Source organism: Brassica napus, chromosome A5 (genome assembly GCF_020379485.1).
Source record: "Brassica napus cultivar Da-Ae chromosome A5, Da-Ae, whole genome shotgun sequence".
Classification (NCBI taxonomy): domain Eukaryota; kingdom Viridiplantae; phylum Streptophyta; class Magnoliopsida; order Brassicales; family Brassicaceae; genus Brassica; species Brassica napus.
Genome location: NC_063438.1, coordinates 24,914,711 through 24,937,581, shown reverse-complemented (window position 1 = coordinate 24,937,581; position 22,871 = coordinate 24,914,711). Strand labels below are relative to the sequence as shown.

The window sequence follows — 22,871 nt, the reverse complement described above, 5'->3', positions numbered from 1 at the left end:
GGATTATGTCTTGCTTTGTCAACCGAAGCCCGGTTAAAAGGTCCATTCCAACTCTCATAAACAAAATCCTAAAATGTAATTAGGAAGTTTAGTTTTGAGTTAGTTGAATGATCAAAACAAGATTTGTTAGTTTGGTTGTTTATCTCATTAGAGAAAGATTAGCTTTAGGTTATTTGGTACATGCTTCAAAAAATGAGGAGTGGGGAGCTATAAGAATAAGATACGATAAAGAGTTTTATTTAGATTGATATTAACCCCTTATTGTTTTTGAATACAAAGCTGCATAACACTCCTTATTAAATAGCAGCGTTAAGGAAGAAATTAACAGAAGCAAAGGACCTTTGGTTATAACAATCAAGGTTACCTCCAGGATTAACTCCAAGAATGTTACAGTACCTCTGGTAAAATCCAATTCTATCCGCGACTCTAGCGTCTTGGCCGCGTCCACACTCTAAACCACCGTTAATAATATTCGTAATCACACCGTAACCCGGTACTCTCCCGGCAGCCCTGTCAGCATCCGAAGGCTGCCATTGGCCGACGATCACGGCGTGGCACGACGGTTTTGGAGACTGAGGTGTCATCCAGAACCAAATCGCGGCTTTGAAAGCGATCACTGGATCGTTGGAGACAAGGTCAGGGTTGTTGAGTAAGTCAGATCCGATGGCTCTTCCACACTGTCCGTAGTTGTAGTTCCATGATAGCTGCATTGGTCCTCTTCCGTAGTAGCTTTTACCAGATGCGCATGGCCATTCGGCACTCGGTGAACAGTAGTTTGAAGAAGGGTTCTGCTCTTGTTTGAAACAGTATCCCCATGAATATGGTCCGTCTGGTGCTGTGGCCCACCCACCTTCAACATGCAATCGTCCATTTCATTAATTTATTTAGTCACAAGTCTAATAACGTAACAGATTAGACTTTTGTTAATTAAAAAAAGTCTAATCTATCACGTTATTTATTAAACTTCTTATTTTGTCTTCATTACGTGTTTAATTTTGAATTTGGGAAATGGTACGTTGAAAACTTATGTGGTACGTTTTGTATATACAGTTTTTGATAGATTTATATTTTAAGTCATGGTGGAAAATTCTTATATTTGTAACATTTTAGGCAAAAAAATGGTAATAACAAAGTAAAAATTACATTGTTTTATAATTATTTTGTTATATTTTAAAGGGTAATTGCACTGGATATACATAGATAAAACATTATTTAGGTGATCGGTTATGACTGTTCCAATTTTTAAATATTCCAAAAGTTACCCCTATAGCACCTCATCTCACTCTACGTTTACCAGCTCCCACCTTTTCCCTCTGCAAGAAGACCTTCCTCTCCGACACTTCTCCGATCAATCCCACCAACACCCTCAGCCTCACTTCTCCGAAACACCGTCGCTTCTCATCGCCAGCTTCGTCAACATCCCTCCCACCGCAGCCACGGCTGACTCCGATTTCGCGCCTCCGCATCGCGGCGGAGACAGCTCCGCCGCCGCTGCTACGAACCGACGGTGGCTCTCCTTCGACTCCACCGAAATCCAAAACACCGGGGAAGGCCGCCCTGAAGTCATCGACAGAGTCAACGCCGACGGAGGAGGCGAGGATTGGAAGAGCGCTAGCTGCAAGGCTGCGATTGTGAGGCATCCGATGTTCGAGCAGCTCCTGGCGGCTCACGTGGCTTGCCTTAGGGCCGCGACTCCCGTTGACCAGATTTCGAGGATCGATGCGCAGCTCAGCGAGTTGCACACCGTCGCCACGAAGTACTCCACTCTTGGTGTGGTTATGGATAACAAGGAGCTTGATCATTTTATGGTAATTTTGAAAATTCAATTTCTGAATTTTGCTGAACAAGGAACTCAAGTTTGATTCCATGGTTGTGTTTGTCTTTTTTCATGAGTAAAGTTTGCTTCTTTGGAAGTTTCAGATATTTTTAGAGTGTAGTCTTTTCCGGGTGAGTACGGTCATTTCGTTTCTGTTTCTCTCTCCACTTACGCAAATTATTTTTCAAATGCATGATATACTAATTAACTTCTGTTTCCTGTATTTCTAGCCAATTTGGCCTATTTTAAATTGTTATTTTGATTTTGTTTTTCATCTAAATAAAACAATAATTATGCTAAATACGAAAATAATCAATTATTACCGGTGGTCTCGTGGGAAGTCTGACCAAAGAAGGCAGCGATTTCTTTCTTCCTTGTGGCGGTGTCTCCGGTGGTGCCGAAGCCAGGGAAAGACTTAGCGGCATTGATAAAGGCATCATAAGTGTAGAAACCTCTAGCGGGACAAGCATTATCATTTCTATGTTTAAGCATGTCATCGAACTGAGATCTTGAAATGATGCCTGAAAGATCACCGGTGGGGCCAGGAGGAGTACCACCGCACTGGCTTTGGCAGCCAGGCTGCTTACAGTAAGGTTCGGTGTTACCGCACCATCCGAACTCACTGCAGCATAGACCGTTGGGGCAGAGAGCTCCTCCGGCTTGTCGACCACATTGCTCGGCTGAGGAAAATGATAGGAGAAGTGAGAAGATGAGAAAGAGAAGTAGACAAGTCTTCATTTTGCTTTATGGTATTTTTAGGCAAGTAGAGGTATTTATAGTCCATGCAGGAGACATGCAATCAATGAATGTTAAATTAAATTAAATTAAATCACATCAAATTTATATTTTCCCTAGTTAGATATATGACCGTGGAGTATGAATATGTGCAATAAACAGTACTGGTAGATTTGTGTGTTTATATTTTCCCCTTTCGTAAAAGTTGTTGCAAGAATAGTCAAGGATATATAGCGTACGTAAGTTTTTTAATTATGAATGTTTTAAAAAGTAATTATGGATATGAGGCCGCCGGTTCATGATCAACTTTTCTTTTTTAAAAATTGAAATTTCGAGAATGGATCATAAGGTAACGTATTGCTATTGCATTTCCCAATATAATGTTATAGTGACTCAAGACCAAACCATACAAATGTTTAATATTCATCCATAGCATTAGAAATATCCTCAACTACTCATCATGACTTTCTCTATTATAATGTTTTTCCAACGTACGTGTCGTGTTACAAATTATTGAAAACCAAAATGTCGACCAAACTTGCGTTGCACTGGTTATATATATGCAACTACTTTACATAATTAGTTTCAAAAAAAAAAACTACTTCACATATCTTTATATCTCTCTACATGTAATGTAATAGACAAAAAGCACTTTGACTAGGTCTCCTTTCCAATATTTATCTCTGTGGGCTGCTTGCAGTCTCTTTCAGGCAAGATAATAATAGCGTGTTTATTATAGACATTAATACTAGATCTTATTTGACTTTCTTGCCTAACTAGAGAAACACTCATGCATGATAAAACATAATCTAGGCTTTTACATCTGGTCACATGGGGCAATTGATTCTACAACATGAGACACCGTGTGTTTGGTTCAGTCTCTTCCAACATACGGTAACATTCCTCGCTCTTTGATTGATGCAGGCTCAATTTCAAAGCATTACGATAATCTACATCCTTTGCTTCTTGAATCAGTCTTGATAGAAATCAACTACCAGGTTCATCTAATTTGTCACATCTTCTAGTAATTTGATCCAATTTGTATTTCTCCTTTTGAAAAAGGCAGACTATTAAGGCATCAGTTTTTCTCATTAGAGAAAATTATCGTTTCGGGTAAACATATAACTAGTATTAAGAATGTATAAAACTTAGTCCTTCAGAAGACAGAACCATCATAAATGTCCCCTATGACTGATTCAAGTTCATCAGTAGTTCAATTTTGATATATACTTTTCATAATTAAATTATTACATCGCCCTAGGGTTGATAGGTTTTGAAAATAAATATGGTGCTGCTAAATATTGTTCTGACCTTGGTTTAGTCCACATTTGAAATGCAACATTATGGGAATTCATCTTCAATTCACAATAGGAGAATCAAGGCATATATTAAGACACAAAGATAGATGCTCTGGGTGTTCTTAGTTCTCAGAGAGCTCTATAAATATTGGCACAGAAGATACCTGACTTCTTCTCACTTAGGCAAGGACATATAAACTCCTTACTGTTACCTTAGAGGTCTCTGTAAAACACAGTTGAGGTTTGTGTTAGATTTCTTTTAAAACGAAAAGACAAGAAAATGCGTGGGCAATGTGAATGGCTTTACCCTTGGTTCATTATTGGCTTCACGAGGTTGTCTACTACTTCTACTGTCTCTGTATGCATTAGCCTCCGGCTTGTAATGCTTATAAAACGCTTTAAAGGCTCTTCTCACAAACGAGGCGGACTAGGTTTACTTCTATTGCCGATACATTAGGGATCTTGCATTTTTAATTTTTAATATGGCTGTTAGCATAATCACACTCTTGACTCTTGAGATGTTATGAAGGTAATGTCAAGAAGAAGCAAATACCTTTACTGCAGATGTACCTTGAAATGATCCCAAGTTAGTCTCAAGTTTGTGAAGCCGCACGTTTCTGATGTCCTCGACTAATATATTACCTATACAAAATCCAATACCATTCGAAGGATTCGATTCAAAGATATGGGTTTAAAATGGGTGACAAGATTTTGGTCCTAGTGGTTTCAAGATTGTATAATAGAAAGATTACAGTGATGATATTGAACGGGTCCATGAGATTACAGTAAAGCCTCACAAAAGAGGCAATATTTTTGAGTTATCAGTATAACTCATGACTCAAATAAAATATAACTCATGTCACCAATCAAAACTTTTATATTGAGTCAAACAAAATATAGTAAAGCCATGTTGTGCTTTCGTTTTTTATTTTAAATTAAAATCTTCCTTTTCTAAGCTGAATCAATCCTCTTTTTGTGTTAATGGCTTTCACGATCATGATGACTTTCTCCTAATCCTAAAAACAATACCAATGCATGAAACATCATATGACTTAATTGCTGGCACGACTGTTACTCATGATCTAATTAATATTCCCACATTGATCTCATTTATATAGCTTCACTAAACACATGGTTAGTTACTTACCATATTTTCTCAAGACTCCATAGAAACCACAAAATGAATCTTGAAGACTTACTTGAAGGTCAACAAAGTGTAGCGGATCTTCTTGATCATCATCGCCGTCTAAACCGCCTGGAATTGCAAAACCAAGTAAGTCAAAACTCATCAATAAAGAGCGAAGAAGAGAAGAGTGATGACTTGCTAAAGAAGAAACAAAAACTTCGTCTTCAAAGAGATGTGATGAAAATGCAAGGAGAGCTAGAGGAGGAGCAAGCACTCAACAAGGCCTTACGAGGTATACTTCGTGGACCAGTCATGTCTCAGCCTCGTCTCTCTTTACTGCTTCTTCCTCCTGAGGCAAGTCTACTTATAGATAAAACTCTGCGTTTTGAATGTTTGAACAAATAAATGAAACATGATTTTGAGGTTGTTTAATTAGGTTCAAGAGATAATAGAGGAGCTTGCTACGGTTGAGGCAGAGATAATCTGCCTCGAGAAACAAATCCAAGACCTGAAACATGATGTGTATAGTGAGAGGAAAGTGAATCAAGAACTTGAAGCCAATGAAAGAGAAGAGAGGACGATGATGATGACCACTCCTAAGAAACTACTACAAAGGCAGAATCAACTTCCTTGGGAACCTGACAGTGACATTCCAAAGATGAGATCTAAGGATCTAAAACAAAGATCCAAGTTACAGAGTTGTGAAGATCCTCATGGTTTCAAGGATATCCAAATGAGAAATCCCTTCTCACCAAGACACAGCAGTTCTTCGACTTTTTCAAGAATGCAAGATAGCAAGTACATTCAAATGAGCAATCCCTTCTCACCAAGACACCGTTCTTCGACTTTTTCAAGAATGCAAGATAGCAAGAAAGGGCAAGAGATGACGCCAAATGGAGTATCAGAAGATCTGTTGAAGTGCTTGATGGGAATCTATTTGGAACTCAACAAGTCATCGCGAGAGAGAGAAGGGTCAAGAACGGTTTCAAAGCTGAGCCTCTCACACCTGAAGAACGCTTCTTTCAAACGCAAATCAGTGTATGGGCAGAACGCATCAAATCTTGATCCTTATGGAGCTGTGATGGGGACTTGTATCAGAGACATTGGAGAGTACAAGAACTTCATCCACATCACTCGAACCTGCATTGATGTTAGCCGTCTATCTGATTGCTCAACTTCTCTTGTCAATCTAAGGTACTTCAGTGTCATCTTCCTTCTTAATTATCTGTTGAGACTATATTTCGATTGTTAATACGATATAGAAGGACCGCTACTACAAATAGTACTATACCATTGATCGTGAAATATCGATTGCTTGTTGAAGATTTCATTTAAAACACACACATGTGTAGGGTTTTGAAGGAGAAGTTGAGCAAAGTCGATTTGAGTTTCTTGAATCACAAGAAGAAGATGGCGTTCTGGATCAATACCTACAACGCATGCGTCATGAATGTAACTAGCTAGCTCCAAGAACTCATGACATACATCTTTAGTTGAAACCAAGTTCTGAAAACATGAATTTTTTTTTTTTGCAGGGATTTTTGGAACATGGACTACCTTCATCAAAGGAGAAACTACTGACAATTCTCAAAATGGTACTTAATAAAATACATAACAAGAAGAGTCATCTTGTTAAACTTCTCATAGTTAAATCACATTGACTTGTGTTGTAGGCAACTATTGACTTGGGAGGTACGCAACTCTCTGCCCTAGATATTGAAGGATCCATCTTGCATAGTCCATGCGAACACTTGGAAGCTCTAAGTACTGATGTACACAAACGGTACGGATTCAGATGCGATGAACCGAACCTAATGTTCGTGCTTTGTCGTGGAGATTGGTCTTCGCCTGCAGTAAGTTCACTCTCTTTTTTATGCACACGGTTTGATAAATATTGTTGCTTCAAAATTATTTAAGTAACAAATAATCTGTGTATGCATGATATAGTTGAGAGTCTATACAGCAGAAGATGTGGTGAACGAACTAATCAAAGCAAGAATGGAGTACTTGGAAGCCTCCATAGGTATCACCGGGAGGAAAAAGATTGTGATTCCGAGATTCTTGCACAAGCGTCTTCGAGATTTCGCAGATGATGAAGGGACATTAGTTGAGTGGATATGCAGGCAGCTACCACCAGGAGAACGTTGCTTGCAGCTCAAGGAAACAGCAATGGAGTGGCTGAAGAAGCAAAGTGAGTCGTCTTTGAACAAATTAATAGAAGTAAGGCCTCACGAATACGAGTTTCGCTATCTCTTACATTTGTAAATCTAATCCTTCACTTGGTACTTGGACCATATGTAACGAAAATTGTTATACATATGCTTGTGTGTCATAAAAAGTTATGGATTGATTATGAATAAAGTTGGTGTAGCTGGATGAAACATTCGTTTGGTCTCCAAATATTTTAATAAACTATTATACATAGCTTACATGAATCCCAAATTATCAAAGTCTTTTATTAAAATTAATCTAGAAATATGGTCCCACATATTTCATATCCGATGCTAAGTTGTGATGTTTCGAATACTGGCAAATAAAAAAAAATCATTTACAAACCAAAGGCCGATGATGGCGGAGTCCTCACATTTGGCAAAAGAAGAGTCCTCACATGCCAAAAAATAGATGAAGAAATCGTTTGTAGTCGGGAAAGGCTACAACTAGGGATGTCATGACATACGATATAACAAAAGAAACCTTGAATATATTAAAAACATGTTTAAATACAGATTATAACAACGACACTAGTACAACACAACTAGTCCACGAGCTCGGTCGAAACAATGTTGTTAATGTATTGTATATTAATCTCTTAGCACTTGGGAGTTGGAGCTTGACAATATTTGATAAGCCTCATAGCAGGTGCTTTAAGCGAAGGGTACTTAAATAACAAACACATACATTGTTGAGGGCCTGTCTTTCTCAGTCTGGGACAACAGTCTTTTTGCACGAGACTCCATTCATTTTTATTCATCGCGGTTATGCATTTATCGAGTTGAGTGTCGCAGCCAACGATACCTTGAGCTTTGATCGGATCCAGAAATGATATCAAGAGTATGAAGAAGACGATGGACATCAACGGCATGATCTTCATGTCTGATTAATTAGTAGTTGGTGAATTATGATCAGGAAAATCTAACACAATTCCTTTTATAGAGAAATTTTTTTCTTTTTTTTGTTATTTAAGATTTAGTGAATGAGTCAAACAAAATATGAGAATATAGACGGTGGGAATTGATTCCTATATCTAAGGGAGAATGCTGATTCTATTTTTAGTTTACAAACAATTTTTTAATATGAACAAAACAAGCAATTGACTTGTTCTAAAGAGCGATTCAATAGGAAGTGAGGAGGAAGTTATTGAATTGGTTTTTATTGTCCAATGCAAAATCCATGCGGTTTGATTTGTTACCAGAAACGTGATTGATAGCCATGCATTTATCTTATACTTATCTAGGCTCGTATCACTTAAATTTGTGCTGGCCAATTATAAACTAATAGAATTGAAGCATCGTATTTTGACGACTAGTTATTTTGTGATATTATATCATTTTCTATGTCTTGATTATGCTAATTGTACGATAACTTCGCAAATTATCATATATTTACGATAACTTAATCCATTTACTTGCTTTTTATCTAAAAAATTGTAACCTTAAAGTGTTGAACATAACAAAATAGTTTATGTCCAGTGTGAGCCTCATATCCGGATAGGCGTCTCTAAAACCGAATTTAACCGATTAGAAGAATGTTGTTATAACAAGGTTTCAACTAAAATATAGAAAAGGAAAAAACCTACGATTCCTCTTTAAACCTTTAGAAGAGTTGCATCTACCAACCGTCAGATTCTTTTCGCATTATAATCATGGAGAAACATTCTTGTGGTGATTACCAAAAAGAATAAATTCTTGTGGGTTGAGACAACATGAGTAAATACATTTTCACCGCTTTCAGAATTCACATGGTTTATCACATCTCACACCTCACAGCTCCCCGCCAGAAAATTGTTTACCCAAGCAGACATTCAAAGAAACGTCTGAATCATCCAAATGGAACCCTAAATCAAGAAAGCAAGTTTTAGACTTACAAAAATAAATAAATAGATTTTGCCACCACTCCAAATCAAACTAACCAATGAAAGTCTAACAAAAAAGGTCTTCAGTATCACGGGAACAATATTATACACTACAAATTTGAAAACTATCCTTAGAGAACTAAATTATCATTACTTTAGCTAGTTTGAGTCTAAGTTTCGACCCAAATTGTTTACATGGTGAACCATAACAGATGATTGGTCCACTTATGGCATTAGTCGGAAAGTATTACAAACTCAAATCAGACAATGTGATATGCTTTCGGGCTAGTCCACTCTGTAACACTAAATGCGTTTCTTCCGGAGCCGATCGGATCAGCCGAGTTTATAAAAAAAAGAACAAGTTACCACAATACCACTCGAAACAGATGTTTTAGCAACCTATTTTTTTTTTTTTTGAACGGCAAATTATTAGCAACCTAGTTAAAAAAAAAAGACTGTTTTAAAAAGATTCACTTTCCTGTCCCTGTAACAATATAGCACGCGCGACAACAGCGCGTGAAATAAAAACAGAGGTTTACTGCCTCAACCTCGAAATGAAACAAGAACTCATTTTGTCCAAAAAATAATTTGTCCAAAAAAAAAAAGAAAAAACAAGAACTCAGAAAAACCAAAAAAAAAGAAAGGTTGAAATGAATCAGAACAAAGTTCTTGTGATCTCCAGAATCTGCTGAAGTCTCTCGAGAGAGAGCAATCTCTCTTTATCAGGTAACGATCTTACGTCTTCATTGATTGATTTGACATTCATCTTTTCTTCCCCCAATTCTCTTCTGTGTTAATTGATTGATTGATTGATGCCGACGTTTTTCCTTTGACTTTTAGGGTTTCACAATTCGATGAACTCTAGATCCCAATGTTTCATCATTTCTCCAGAAAACCAAAACATGCATGCTGTTTTTCATAGAACTTAGAGAGACAATGAAACAATTAACTGTAGGACTGTGTTCTGTTGTAACGCTGTAACATTTTATCATGAAAAAGGTTTAAACTTGATCCAACTATGTAACTTTTTTTTTTAACAATGTGCTCCCTTTATGCAGTTCCTTTGATGCATAAACAATAATGCAACAACAACAAGATGGTGATGAAGAGCAACAATATGACAGATTATGAAAACAATCTGTACAAAAAGCTCAAGAGCGGAAAGCTCGAGGTCAGAGTCTCCTACCGCACTTTCCTCTGTCCTTACTGCCCCAAGCAGAAGGTTGGTCTCTACATCGACATCCTTCAGCACGCCTCTGGAGTCGGTAACAGCAGCTCCAAGAAACGAAGTCTCACGGAGAAGGCTTGCCACCGTGCTCTCGCCAAGTACCTTCGTAAAGATCTCGCGGATTACGCTACGGCTACAGTCTCTAGGCGCTCAAAGGCCTTGGCATCGTTAACTGGCGATATTCCTCTAGCTTATGATGATCAGTTCGAGAAACTTGTGTGGCCTTGGAAAGGTAAGGCCCTCATCTCTAAGGCATTCATGTTAGCATATTACTAATAGAAGTTGTATCTGTGTGTTGGGGTTAAGGTATTTTGGTTAATATACCAACAAAGATGGGACATGATGGTCTGTGTTGTACTGGGGAGAGTGGACCACAGCTTAAGGATGAACTGATCAGAAGAGGATTCAACCCTATTAGAGTACGTACCGTGTGGGACTGTTTCGGCCATTCAGGAACTGGGATAGTTGAGTTTAACAGAGACTGGAATGGACTTAACGATGCTTTGCTGTTCAAGAAGGCTTATCAAGAAGATGGCCATGGTAAAAAAGATTGGCTGAGTAGTGGTGGTGGTGCTGCTGACTCGAGTCTTTACGCATGGCTTGCCAATGCTGATGATTATTATAGGGCTAACTATGTAGGAGAGTACTTGCGGAAGATGGGTGACCTCAAAAGTATTTCTAGGTTTGCAGAAGAAGAGGCTAGGAAAGATCATAAGCTTGTGCAGCGTCTGAACTTAATCTCTGAGAACATACAGAGTCAGTTGAGGATGCTAGAGGAAAAATTCTCAAAGACTTCTATTGCACTTAAGTGTGAGACTGAAGAAAAAGATAAGATTCTCCATGGTTACAATCAAGGTGAGCTTTTACCATATAGCTTCAAGATCCACATCCTTATGTGTATTGCTTTTGTTTATGTCTTTTGTTTTGCATCTGAAGATCTCACGGGAAGACAACAAAGATCGACTGATCATTTCAATAGAATCTTTGCTGATCATGAAAAGCAAAAGGCGCAGCTGGAGTCTCAGATGAAGGAACTTCAAATTAGAGAATCTGTTTTGGCGAAACGTGACGCAGAGAATGAAACACAGAGGAAAAACGTGGCAAAAGAGCTTGAACAGGTATATAAATGCTAACTTCCTCATTTCTTAAACTAAGATCTGGTTTGAAATCTTTCTTCTGAAATTTTTTCCATTTGCCATATATAATCAGAGCGCAGCTAAGTATAGTTACGTTCAACTAGTAGCCGTGGAACAACAAAAGACCAGAGAGAAAGTTAAGAAAATGGCTGTTGATCACAAGGTCTGATCGAAAACACTTCCTTCAAAAAGAAAAAAAGTTTTCTCTTTAAACTTTATGTGACAGGGTCCTGCCTTGTTTTTTTAACCATAGATGCAAAAGGAAAAGCTTCGTGAGAGAATCACTGCACTGGAAAGAGAGCTTGGTCAGAAACAAGATCTTGAACTTGTGGTTGAACATCTGAAACGACAGTTGAGCGTGATGAGGCACATGGAGTTGGACGGTGGTACTGAAATTGTGAACAAGGTGGAGACCTACCTCAGAGACCTTAGTGAGAAGGAAGGAGAGCTTGCGCATGTAAACAAATTTAATCAAGATCTTGTCGTACGGGAGCGGAAGACCAATGATGAGCTTCAAGAAGCTAGAAGAGCACTCATCAGCGTATGTAGATCTATTTTATACCAACAACTTCATGATGTTTCCCCTAAATGTTTTTTCTTAATTTGATTGCATTTGTAGAATTTGAGAGACATGAGATCGCATATTGGTGTAAGGAGAATGGGGGAGCTTGACACGAAACCTTTCATGGAAGCAATGAGAAGAAAGTATTGTCAAGAAGATCTAGAGGATTGGGCAGTTGAAATTATCCAGCTCTGGGAAGAATATCTCAAGGATCCAGATTGGCATCCTTTCAAACGGATAAAGCTTGATGCTGCAGAAACTATAGTGGTACCTAAATAATATGCTTCATGTGCATGTTGGACTTGGTTTATGAATTGGTGCTTGATAATATTTTTTGTCAGGAAGTGATAGATGAGGAGGACGAGAAGTTGAGAACACTGAAGATTGAACTGGGGGATGATGCGTACCAAGCAGTGGCAAATGCATTGCAGGAGATAAACGAGTATAACCCGAGTGGAAGGTATGTTTCCTCAGAGCTGTGGAACTTTAGAGAAGAGAGGAAGGCTACGCTGGAGGAGGGTGTTACTTGTTTGCTGGAGCAATGGAATCAAGCAAAGCGTCATAAGCCTTAACACTGACCTGGTACACTAACTGCTCCATCAAAGTTCTGCCTCCTTGATTATAACTTGACTTCTTTCGAAATTTGCTAATCTGAGGCCGTTCTTTCGATGTTGCAGCAAACGGAGATTGAAAAAAAACTTGTGCGCATGGAGGATGTCAAGAACTGTGAGGCGTTCTTGCCAGAGATGACATGCTCAATAAATGTCTGTTTTTGATGCACTAAGGGTCTTAGAATAGGGATTAGTTGTTAGAATATAAGGAACTTGGTTGGCGAATCGTTAAAATATTGTAGAAAAATAAGTAACAGATTGTTAGAAGCTTCTAAGCCTTACAGAAGGTCATTCATTTGTGAAGAACTGCAAAATGTTTTCTTTGTAAGTATATCACTAATAAGTTAATAACCAACACTCACTGTGTTCTCTCACTTGTAGGAAAGGATAAACAATTATAAAAGAATGTCTAGAATTACATTCTGGACTGACCATATTACACAACATGATCAGTTCGAAGTAAAACAAGTACAGAAAAGCTAAACGTTGCTGAGTCATTTACAAAATGCCAAAGCAGAAAAAAAAATGTATTTAGGAGAAAGACGATTAGTCTATGCAGAAACTGAGTTTACAATTATTCTTGTTTTCATATGTACACCCACCACCCACCAATGCTTGCCTCCTTTTTACACTGAAACACCTGATTCAAGAGCTCTACCTCTGTTCATGTCTGGATCCTTAGGTGCTCCTCTCGCCTGATGTTTCCCTTGGTGCTGCGACCAATACCCGTATGCCTTCAACACTCTGTCTAGCAGTTCTTGTGGCACCGGCTCTCCTCTTCTTTGCTGCGGTGATATACTTGCTGTGTGAACCAGCGTCTTCCATTTGTCCTGTAAAGAAAATCACATTTTCTTGCAACGTTAAGCTACTTTGAGACTTGATATGTTTGTGATTAATGTTTTTTACCTTCAAGTCCACGTAGGTTCGGTGATCAGCATTCTCGAAAGCACGCAATTTCACATCACGCCATCTGTGTGTGATGAGATACATCGACCATTATTAGCTTTTTGAGTTTTGACATTAACTCACTAGTAAAACCACATGAAGCTAACTATATACCTTCCAGTCCCGAGTTCCTCAACTGCTTGTACGAGAGCTTCTACCTCTGTGACAGAGAAAGGCCTCCTGGCTCTGCGCTGGGCAAGCTCAGTACGCTTAGGTTTCTGGTTCAATGGAACTATGGCAAGCGCCTTAACTTCCTCCAAGGCTGGGAGTGGAACAAGCGCTCTTGAGTCTGATGAAGGTTCGTCAACAGATACCTCACTCTGATATGGAACTAACTCGAGGTTATTGTCCACAACATTCCCTGAGTTAAACACATCATCTGCATGGGGAACTCCAGAATCTAACGTCGGAGAAGCCGCCGCAGACCTGGGGAGATCATCAAGAAGTGCTTTTGCTTAGGAATCTTCTGCGGGATTAAAGAAAATCCCGCAGCAGAACAATGACAAGTTAGTGAGTTTCTTTAGTACCGTTCACACAAGCTTGCCAGCTCTGTTGTTGGCACCACAGGATCTTTGGAACATAAAGGTATCGGGACTTTGCTGGTACCACCAGGCTCCAAGGTGAACCCAAGGTTGTTTAGATTCTCTTCAGATGAGATCCCAGTCTGTGACAGAGTTCTCTTGTCATCTCTGACCTTCTTCCCATGTACCAATACCCCAACACGTATTCCACCGCTGAGTAACACACTGACTGCCTCCATCACTGTCCTCTGTAACCAAAACGGTCAAAGGTCACGACTCCGTTATATTAATACCTTAATGTCCACACACACGAAAACTAATCATACAGTTACCATGTACCTTAAGTGATCCTACTGTTGCAGTTTTTGGAACTTCAATAAAAAGCTCTGGAATCCTAAAGGACTTGATGCTTAGCTTTACTGCACCAGAGATTTAAAAAAATACATGAGAACCACAACAGCTAAATAAGATAACTGAAGAGTTGCAAACTTGCAATAACCACCTGAGTCTCGCTTTTGAGGTAACTTGGAAACACTTCCATTACAAAGTCCACCATCAGAAGTTACAACCGAGCTTCGGTCCGGTGATCTTCTCCTCTTATAAATGGTCTCATGTTTCCATGTGTTGTATCCATAACATGATTTTCTTTTGCGGTAAAGAGCCTTTATGCCAACATCTAGACACTCGTGAACCAAAAGTAAGTATAGGGCATAATAGAAAAAAATGAAGAAATGTATTTAGATACTTACCAGCTCTGTAGTGTCCAAAATCCTTGGAGACTTGTTTCCAGTATTTGGACTTTCTTATTCTTCTAATAGCTGGAGACTTATAAGACGTAAACTTATTGCTACATTTACGATAACTATATAATTTTTCATCATCATCTCTACCTAGGTTAGTACGATTCCCATGTCTAGCAAGGGAACCATTAGGGGTCATATTCACGAAGGATGGCGATTTCAGATCACCATCATCCACGCAGACTGGTTTAGGAAACTGCACATCTAATGCAGTTTTATCCTCTAAGTTGCAAGTGTTAGTGGTTAAGCCACCGGTTGCTTCTCCTTGTTCGAACCCAGGATTCACATGAACATCACCCGTCTCCCCATGAATCTTCTTGTGATCAGACATCGGAGTGCGCTCCAAAATGCCGTCGTTATCAGGAAATGAGAAGCTATTTACCGCACACTTGTCGCTAGTGTTTTCATATGTAGGCATTGAAACAGAGTTTCCTTGGTCAGACGACTCAGATTTAAGAGGCTTGTCATGATCTTCTCGTTCAGTTTTGATTTCTTTTCCGAAGTTCTCGTGAGTATTCCCTTCAAATGCATTGGAAGAGGCTGAGGAGCTCTGGCCTTCCTCTAGTATCTTTCCAGCCAGAGAAGCGAGCAAGTCCATTGCACACATCTTAGCGTCATCATCATCATCGGTTCTCTTGTTTTGAACCTTCCTCTGAAAAAAATCAACCGAGAGTCATTCATGACACAGAGAACTAACAAAGATGCAGAAGAGAATCAATGACATGAACGGTTTTTTACCCTGCAAGAACGAGGAGCCTTGGGAATATTGGGGTAATCAAAGGCAACAGATACGCAGTCTAACTTCCTCTTGAACACCATCTCTCACATATGCATAACACTAGCAACACACACAAAACAATGAGAATCAGCACAAAAACATTAAACCTTAAGAAGATCATCCCTAGCTAAAATGAAGTAAGCATAATGAGAGACCAAAGTAACTTGAGACTATAGATCCATTGTTATTCAGTTTATTGGTGTCTAATTATTTCAAAACCGAAAAGCGAAATTCAATTATTCCAAAACATCAAACTGGACACAAAGCAGGAAGATCAGACACGGAGAAACAAGAATCAGCCATAAGAATCAATCAGTAACCCAGTTTACAAATCAGATCAACACAACCAAACCCGAGCCCGTGATCTAAGAACACGAGAAATGGATCATGGGAATACAAAAGGATAAAACTGAACAAGAGCAAAATTTAAAGACACAAATGAGAGAATTTTCTTACAACTCCAATCAACAAAATCACATTCAAGCTGAAAAAACAAAACAAAGAGTAACCTGATCAGATCTCGATCAAATTGCCAATTTTTTGTCGACCCAATAAAAAAAATCGGAACTTGCAAGAAAAAATCACCAAAACCCACCTGAAAAACCTCAGAGTTAACAGATCGAAACTTACCTAATTAGACCTCACCAGCTCCTCGATCACGATCAGGGACCACTTCAATTACAGATCAGGCAAACAGATTTGATATTTTTGTATGTATATATAAATAATGTACAAAAGGAGAAACAAGAAGGGATCTATACAGAGAGAGTTGGAGATTCTGAGATTTAAGAAAAGGAAGGATTTTTCGAGTTTCGTTCGGTCTGTTTGTCCCTATAAAGGAAAAGAAGGAGGAAGACGAAAACAGAATAAAGAAAAAAAACCTTTTTTTATATATTCTCATTAATAAATAAATAAATAATAAAGAATTTTTATTTATTGACCACACAAATGACAATGGGTTTTGGGATCAGGCAGTTGGTGTAAACCGGTTAACCGGATATTGCAATTTGTAGTAAAACTCTAAACCCCGCTACCTACCGGTTAACCGGTTCTTGAGGGTGACCCCTCACTCTCGGACCATTTCTTAATGAAGATAGGTTTTGTCAGAGGAATCTTGATTTTAGGGATCGGATAAAAAAACAATAAAATAGTGTTTTGTGATTGGTGTGGGGTCTGTCTTTTTAATACAACAAAAGTAGTCTCTCTCTCTCTCTCACTCCACCATGTGGTTGAGAAAGTCCATTAGCTTTGGTAATAATGTCGTCACGAGGTTCAGTAATCTGAGTGAAATAACATGAACGAACTCCTCGGTGATTTGTTTATATGTTTAGATGTGTAGATGCATGTGCTGATGTGGCTGAAATTAACGTGCTCTGTGCTTTTTAAGGTTGCATAATTGAGTATTTGAGTGTGAATGAATGATCATGTTCTTGTCTTGGATGCCCGGCTATTTTAGAATTTTTTACCCTTTAAGACACATTTCCACTTTCTATTTACACAATCAGACACATGTTGATGGAGACACACTTTCTGTGTGTCGATTGTCTCTTATACCCTTAACTTTGTTTTTCCTCAATATCCTTTCTTTTGTATTTAACTTTTCCTAACGAAAACAACAATTTGTCTGATTGGACACACTTCTCAATTAAAAGTAAAATAAAATCCATCTTTTATCTCTCATATTTCGAGACAAAAATTGAAATCACTTTCATAATTTCTGACGATCCCCTTTCATCTTCTACCCCCAAACCTTGTTCAGCTTCAAAAAACCATAGCAAAATCAAAGTCGAAGAAGAAAGGGAAGCTCAATAGTCAACTTTATTCACCGCATATCGACATTGGAGGTTTGTATTTCAAATTCCTTAACTCTTTTTGACTTGTTGTAATTTCCCAATTGAATCAAATCTTTTAGATTTTGTGGATGGGAGAGAAGACGAACAGATCCGAGCTCCGGTGTGGAGAGGACGATGCGACGGCGAGCAGGTCCGAGATCCGTTGTGTAGAGGACGACGGGACGGCGAGCAGGTCCGAGCTCCGTTGTGGAGTGGACGCGACGACGAGCTCAATTTTGATATTTACATGTTCAAATATCAATTTCTTTCTTCGTATCAGAATGTCAATCGGGATGGTCCGTATATTTTGTTAAGGAAAGATATGAGAAGTTGGTAAAAGCTTCTGTTTTAAAATTAGTAATTGTTATGGTTTTGTTCACGAGGTTGTTGGAGAAACCTAATGATGAAACAGCACTCAATCTGATGAATTCATGTCCTGTTGCTGTTTTAGAAGAGTATCCTAATATCATCTTTGCATATGGATAGTCATTTTCACAGGTAATAGCTGTCCACAAAAAGAATTTTAGGAGATTATAACTTGTATATAAGAGTTTTTCAAGTTTTTCTCCATCCATCCATGTCCACATCTTTTCTATTAACATTAGTTAACAAGACTTTGGCATTTTTGATCTAGTATACTTGTTTGGCATTTTAATTGATTGTTTGTATGTCGTGTCAATACTCCTTTGTGTTTGGTTACTAGTGGCTCAATTCACAGTTTAGTTGTTTCAATGTCTTGCAGGAGCTCGATCATACGCAAGTGAAGGACCTAAAGACTACAATCTACTTGGTAACGTGAAACCACGTTTCTCAAATCAACATTAATCCTTGTGCACATTTTTTTATATACATTAATTGTGTCCATGTCTACACCTACTTCTCCTGAACTTGATGTGACGAAACCCCAAGACATGGTTCGTCTGGGAGTTTGAGTTTGTTAGCTGAAGCTTATGATCGATGCGTTCAAGTGTGTGCTGAATATGCTAAAACTTTTTTATCTTGGTTAGGATCTTCTTCTTGTTTTATTGCTGAGTTTTATGTTCACAACATATATGTCCACATTTTATTTGTCCTCATTTTTTGGTGTTAACAGAAATGCACACTGTTTCATTTCAGAGAAAGCACACTTACAAGATGAGGGCATCTTCCAGTACTCATATTTCTACACTCGGCAGCTTCTAGAGTTTATATACATTTGCTAAACCTCATTCACGTGTACACAACTTTCTCACCCGTGTTTTGTTCGACCGATAAAGCTTTTATCCATATGTTTTATGTCCACGTCCACGAAGACATATTCAATAACTTATACTTTGCAGTATTTAATAAAATATTAAAATATAAAGTATATGGATATCAAAATATATATATAAATCATTTTATACATATATTACATTTGAATTTACATATTAGAAAACAAATAATAAGGAACATAATATGATGGGATATAAAAGATGATCCAAATGTTAGCAAAATAAAATAAAGATAATCTCTAATATGAATTTATACACAACACTCTTATCAAACATTCCATAAGTCAACAAAATTCACATCCACATTTTTTATGTACATATGAAGCCATTAACTAGTAAAATAAAATTCGAAAATATAATAAAATATTAAAACTATATATATATGGATATCAAAATAAAAAGAAAAAAAATTAGACATTTATACAGTTATTGTATATTTATTTACATATTAGGAAATGAAATAATAATGAATTAAATATGATGGAGGTAAAAAATACTACAACAAATCTTGACGCTCAGATTAATTTGTATGCCCACCATCTAACGGTTGCAATTTGTCACTATTTCCTATATGTACTTTTTTTCTTCACTAGATTACAAACTGATTTTTCATCGCCTAACTAAACAAAAGAAAATCAATTACACTATTTTGTTTCATGTGTTTGGGCAAAGGGTATTTCTGTACAAAAGCTGTCTGGAAAACCGTGAAAGTGTGCCTCCAGCACAATGTGTCTTATAATGTCAAAAAAGATAAAAATGTGTCCTATAGAGAAATCAACTCGCTATTTTATGTAGACTAATTAATATATTTTTGCTGATGTGAGAGCGAAAATGTGTTGATTTCTAATGTATATATGGTTTAAGTGTTGCCGACAAAAAAATGGTTAAAGTGTTCTCTTGCATAGTTATGGCCAGGTGTTGAATCGAATATACTTTGTTTATACCTTCGTGAGTCGTGACCTACTAGATGTGTCTACTACGCCATGTGGATGGGTGGTCGACCCTTTTGTAACCTTGGTGATTATGGGCCGCAAGATAATAGGCTAATGGGCCAGATTGGACCATTCGTTAATCAAAACATTTTTAATCTCAACGGACTGTTACTATTTTCTTCTCAGTTTGTTTGAAAACAGTTTACAAAAAAGCCTTAGAACATCCACAATGGGAACTCTTAAGGGAATCCTTAGAAAAGGTAGAACCCACTTTCTTAGAGTTTGTGCAAAAAAGAATCCTTAAAATCCTTTGATAAGGATTGATCCTTACACTATTCACGGGTCTCATTGACTACGTGACGGCCCGTGAATGGTCATCTTTTTTTTTTTTTTTTAAATCCAAAATATCCAAGATTAGTCCGAAATGCCCTTGTGCTAAGGACTCCAATGAGTCTCACCATTGCGGATGGTCTTACATCATCTAAATTTTCATTACTCAAGTCGCCTCGTACTTGGGATCAGAAGCTACGTAATGATAAGCAATTACCAAGGCGAAGATGGAGACGCCGAGAAAATTGACTATAAACCCCAAGTCTTGATCGTCGATCATCTGCACACCGACACAAACAACATCTGAGCAAAACAATTATTGTTTCATCAATAAACAACAAAACAGAATAAACAACCCTTTTGTAACACTAAACTGAGTCAGTGTTCTTCTTTTATCTAAGGAACACCCAGATCGTTCCACTTACTTGACCATTTAACCAAACACAAACTTCACATAGAAAGAAAATGTATTAACTACACTAAATTGCATTGCAATTCATAACGGTAAACAACAACATACAGCTGAGCTCCATAAACACAACTAGAGCTAGACCTAAATTCAATTGATCATTGCTTAGAGAACAAGTTGATTGATAAAAAAGGCACAAAAAGCATGGAAAACAAATGATCCCAGTGGGATCGAACCCACGACCTTTAGATTCGGAGTCTAACGCGATATCCACTCCGCTATGGGATCACATTGCAGAGAAAAGTTGAGACTCAAATCATCTAAAACCCAAAACGTGACACAATCCGACAACAGCACTTGACATTCCTCTCGTCGATAGAAACGGGTTCAAAGGACCATCACACACAGATGTCGCCAAGAGAAACCATTCCATCGGGAGAAACACACAAACTCAGACTCATAATGACCAGATCAAAAACCAAACACACTTGTTGGAATCAGATCTCCTTAACAACACTTGCTGGAATCGGATCAAAAAACAAACACACTTGAGGGGGAGTTTCTTTACTTAACGTTTCACTAACCGGTTCAATTAAAAAAGATTAAACCGCTTCACATAATCCAAACACTCTGATAAAAGTGGGCCCATGGGCCCAATAAGCTGTCACATAACCCACGTAACTACCTGACGGTGCCGATCCGTTCTTCGCGCCCTCGGTTTGCTTCTTCCTTCCCCCACAGTGGCCCGATTAAATAAAATTATTCGACTTCTCTTCCAAACCCTAGATCTAACACCCCAGCCGTCAGATCAGATCAATGGGGAGATCTCTTCTCAACCGTTGGAGACAGCAATGGTGGAGGTAGAAGAAGCGCATTTGTTGGTATCCAAAAGATTATCGTCTCCTCGACTAGCCTCTGTGTTTTTTCTTTCTCCTCCTCATCTTGATGGCCAATAATTCGAATATCCTCTAGCTATATTTTTTTTTTGTTATTTCGGTGGTGGTGGTGATGTGTGATTTGGTCGCGCGTACGGGTCGGCTCCAGCAACGGTACAAGGATGGCTCACGTCTCATTGCCGGGTACTGTGTTCTTACACGTGCCTATGTATTGTCTCTTTCGAGTTCATGCTTTGGTTCTGTAATGTTATTCCAGATCGTGATTATACTGCGTCGTTATATTTAATTGTCTTTGTATCGGATTCATGCTTTTGGTTTTACGAGAGAGAGAGAGAGAGACAGATAAGAACAATATTATTAGTGAGTAAGATGTTGACATGCTTGGTTTTTATGACACGACATGCTGTCTTTAAATTTAGTTTTCGGTCGGAGATGGTGGAATCTTTCTAAACAAGTTCAATGGCACGCGTTTTGTAGGTGTATTCCGTTTAGGTATATAAAAGATGGTAATTCTGAATCTGGGAAAGTGGTTCAAGTGTTGATGATCAGCTCTTCTAGTGGACCTGGGCTTTTGTTTCCCAAGGTACATAGCAAATGCACTTTCTTCTCGCTTTTGATTCATTTTCCTTTGAGAACGAAGTGACGTATTTGATTCATGGATTCTTGTATAGGGAGGATGGGAGAATGATGAGACTGTCAAAGAAGCTGCGGTAAGAGAAGCTGTGGAAGAAGCAGGAGTCCGTGGCATTTTGATGGTAAGATCCTTTCACTCACTCACCAAATGTTAGCAGCCGCCTGGTGGTGCTGAATGTAAAAAAAAACATGTTTTTTTGCAGGATTTCTTGGGAGATTATGAGTTCAAGAGCAAGACACACCAAGATGAGTTTAGCCCTGAAGGCTTATGTAAAGCGGCAATGTACGCCTTGTATGTCAAGGAAGAGCTAGAGACTTGGCCGGAACAGAAGACGAGAACAAGGACATGGCTGACTATTGGAGAAGCTGTAGAGAGTTGCAGGCACGCTTGGATGAAGGATGCGTTGGTTGATGGGTTCTGTAAATGGCATAAGGAGAAGATGGGTAAAGGAGATGAAGATTGAAACTCTGAAGTTGGTTTCCTTTCGATTTTGTTTTTTTTTTAACTCTGAAGTTGGGTTTTATTTCCTTCTCGCTTTTAATTTTTTAACAATGTCAATGCTGTAACATTTTTTTAGAGTTCTGAACAAAAGATATATATATTTACCTTTATAACGTTTTTTTGACTATTAAAAAGAAGAAAAATCGGATATAACGAATTAGACCGGTTCAGTCAAACCGGGATCATATGCTTTTATTTTCTAAACATGTCTTCATCAAAGGCCCACCTTGCTGATAACTTCAAAACTTCACATCAATAAAGCATTATATGACTAATTGTGGTTGATAATGTACCGGTGATTAGAGACAACACTTAATAAAACAAATACTTCATAAATACTTTTACACGTGATTCATGCGGTCTTACGGAAGCATTTAAGCATCTCCCCTGTTGCAATTGATCTGATTAGCTCTTATGATAATAATAGAGAGAAATTCCATAGGGTAACATTTTAAA

General features: G+C 38.2%; 6 protein-coding genes and 1 non-coding gene across 8 annotated transcripts; 3 read left to right on the top strand and 4 right to left on the bottom strand.

The window, feature by feature from the left end:
- Positions 1-216: 216 nt before the first annotated feature.
- Positions 217-2,569, bottom strand: LOC106452384 (endochitinase CH25-like). The gene is made up of 2 exons (XM_013894484.3): positions 2,140-2,569; positions 217-850 (listed from the first exon to the last, which is right to left on the bottom strand). Exons 1-2 carry the CDS (start codon positions 2,552-2,554, stop codon positions 297-299), a joined length of 969 nt encoding a protein of 322 aa, XP_013749938.1. The 5' UTR covers positions 2,555-2,569; the 3' UTR covers positions 217-296.
- Positions 2,570-5,029: 2,460 nt separating this feature from the next.
- LOC106454120 lies at positions 5,030-6,227 on the top strand. Its single transcript, XM_013896296.3, has 2 exons — positions 5,030-5,329; positions 5,412-6,227. The coding sequence occupies exons 1-2, from the start codon at positions 5,030-5,032 to the stop codon at positions 6,225-6,227; spliced, it is 1,116 nt and encodes a 371-aa protein (XP_013751750.2).
- Positions 6,228-9,594: 3,367 nt separating this feature from the next.
- On the top strand, positions 9,595-12,941 carry LOC106452382 (factor of DNA methylation 3). The gene is made up of 9 exons (XM_013894478.3): positions 9,595-9,773; positions 10,106-10,507; positions 10,582-11,130; positions 11,212-11,393; positions 11,485-11,574; positions 11,665-11,952; positions 12,031-12,240; positions 12,315-12,555; positions 12,651-12,941. Exons 2-8 carry the CDS (start codon positions 10,144-10,146, stop codon positions 12,543-12,545), a joined length of 1,914 nt encoding a protein of 637 aa, XP_013749932.1. The 5' UTR covers positions 9,595-9,773; positions 10,106-10,143; the 3' UTR covers positions 12,546-12,555; positions 12,651-12,941.
- Positions 12,942-12,959: 18 nt separating this feature from the next.
- Positions 12,960-16,508, bottom strand: LOC106452383 (telomere repeat-binding protein 3). 2 transcript variants are annotated; one of them, XM_013894483.3, is made up of 10 exons: positions 16,259-16,508; positions 15,589-15,688; positions 14,941-15,502; positions 14,800-14,868; positions 14,553-14,726; positions 14,390-14,469; positions 14,057-14,298; positions 13,644-13,955; positions 13,491-13,554; positions 12,960-13,414 (listed from the first exon to the last, which is right to left on the bottom strand). In XM_013894483.3, the coding sequence occupies exons 2-10, from the start codon at positions 15,667-15,669 to the stop codon at positions 13,211-13,213; spliced, it is 1,788 nt and encodes a 595-aa protein (XP_013749937.1). In that variant the 5' UTR covers positions 15,670-15,688; positions 16,259-16,508; the 3' UTR covers positions 12,960-13,210. The 2 variants fall into 2 exon arrangements, with proteins under 2 accessions (XP_013749937.1, XP_048635893.1); XM_048779936.1 differs by having other exon boundaries at positions 14,800-15,502.
- A 3,633-nt stretch (positions 16,509-20,141) lies between these two features.
- LOC106345434 (dolichyl-diphosphooligosaccharide--protein glycosyltransferase subunit 4A-like) lies at positions 20,142-20,834 on the bottom strand. Its single transcript, XM_013784632.2, has one exon. It carries the CDS (start codon positions 20,253-20,255, stop codon positions 20,142-20,144), a length of 114 nt encoding a protein of 37 aa, XP_013640086.2. The 5' UTR covers positions 20,256-20,834.
- TRNAR-CCG lies at positions 20,601-20,672 on the bottom strand. The gene has a single exon. It is a non-coding gene; the product is annotated as a tRNA-Arg (tRNA).
- Positions 20,835-21,099: 265 nt separating the features above from the next.
- LOC106452379 (nudix hydrolase 16, mitochondrial) lies at positions 21,100-22,530 on the top strand. The gene is made up of 4 exons (XM_013894476.3): positions 21,100-21,463; positions 21,758-21,863; positions 21,952-22,035; positions 22,117-22,530. Exons 1-4 carry the CDS (start codon positions 21,393-21,395, stop codon positions 22,375-22,377), a joined length of 522 nt encoding a protein of 173 aa, XP_013749930.1. The 5' UTR covers positions 21,100-21,392; the 3' UTR covers positions 22,378-22,530.
- The last annotated feature ends 341 nt before the right edge of the window (positions 22,531-22,871 follow it).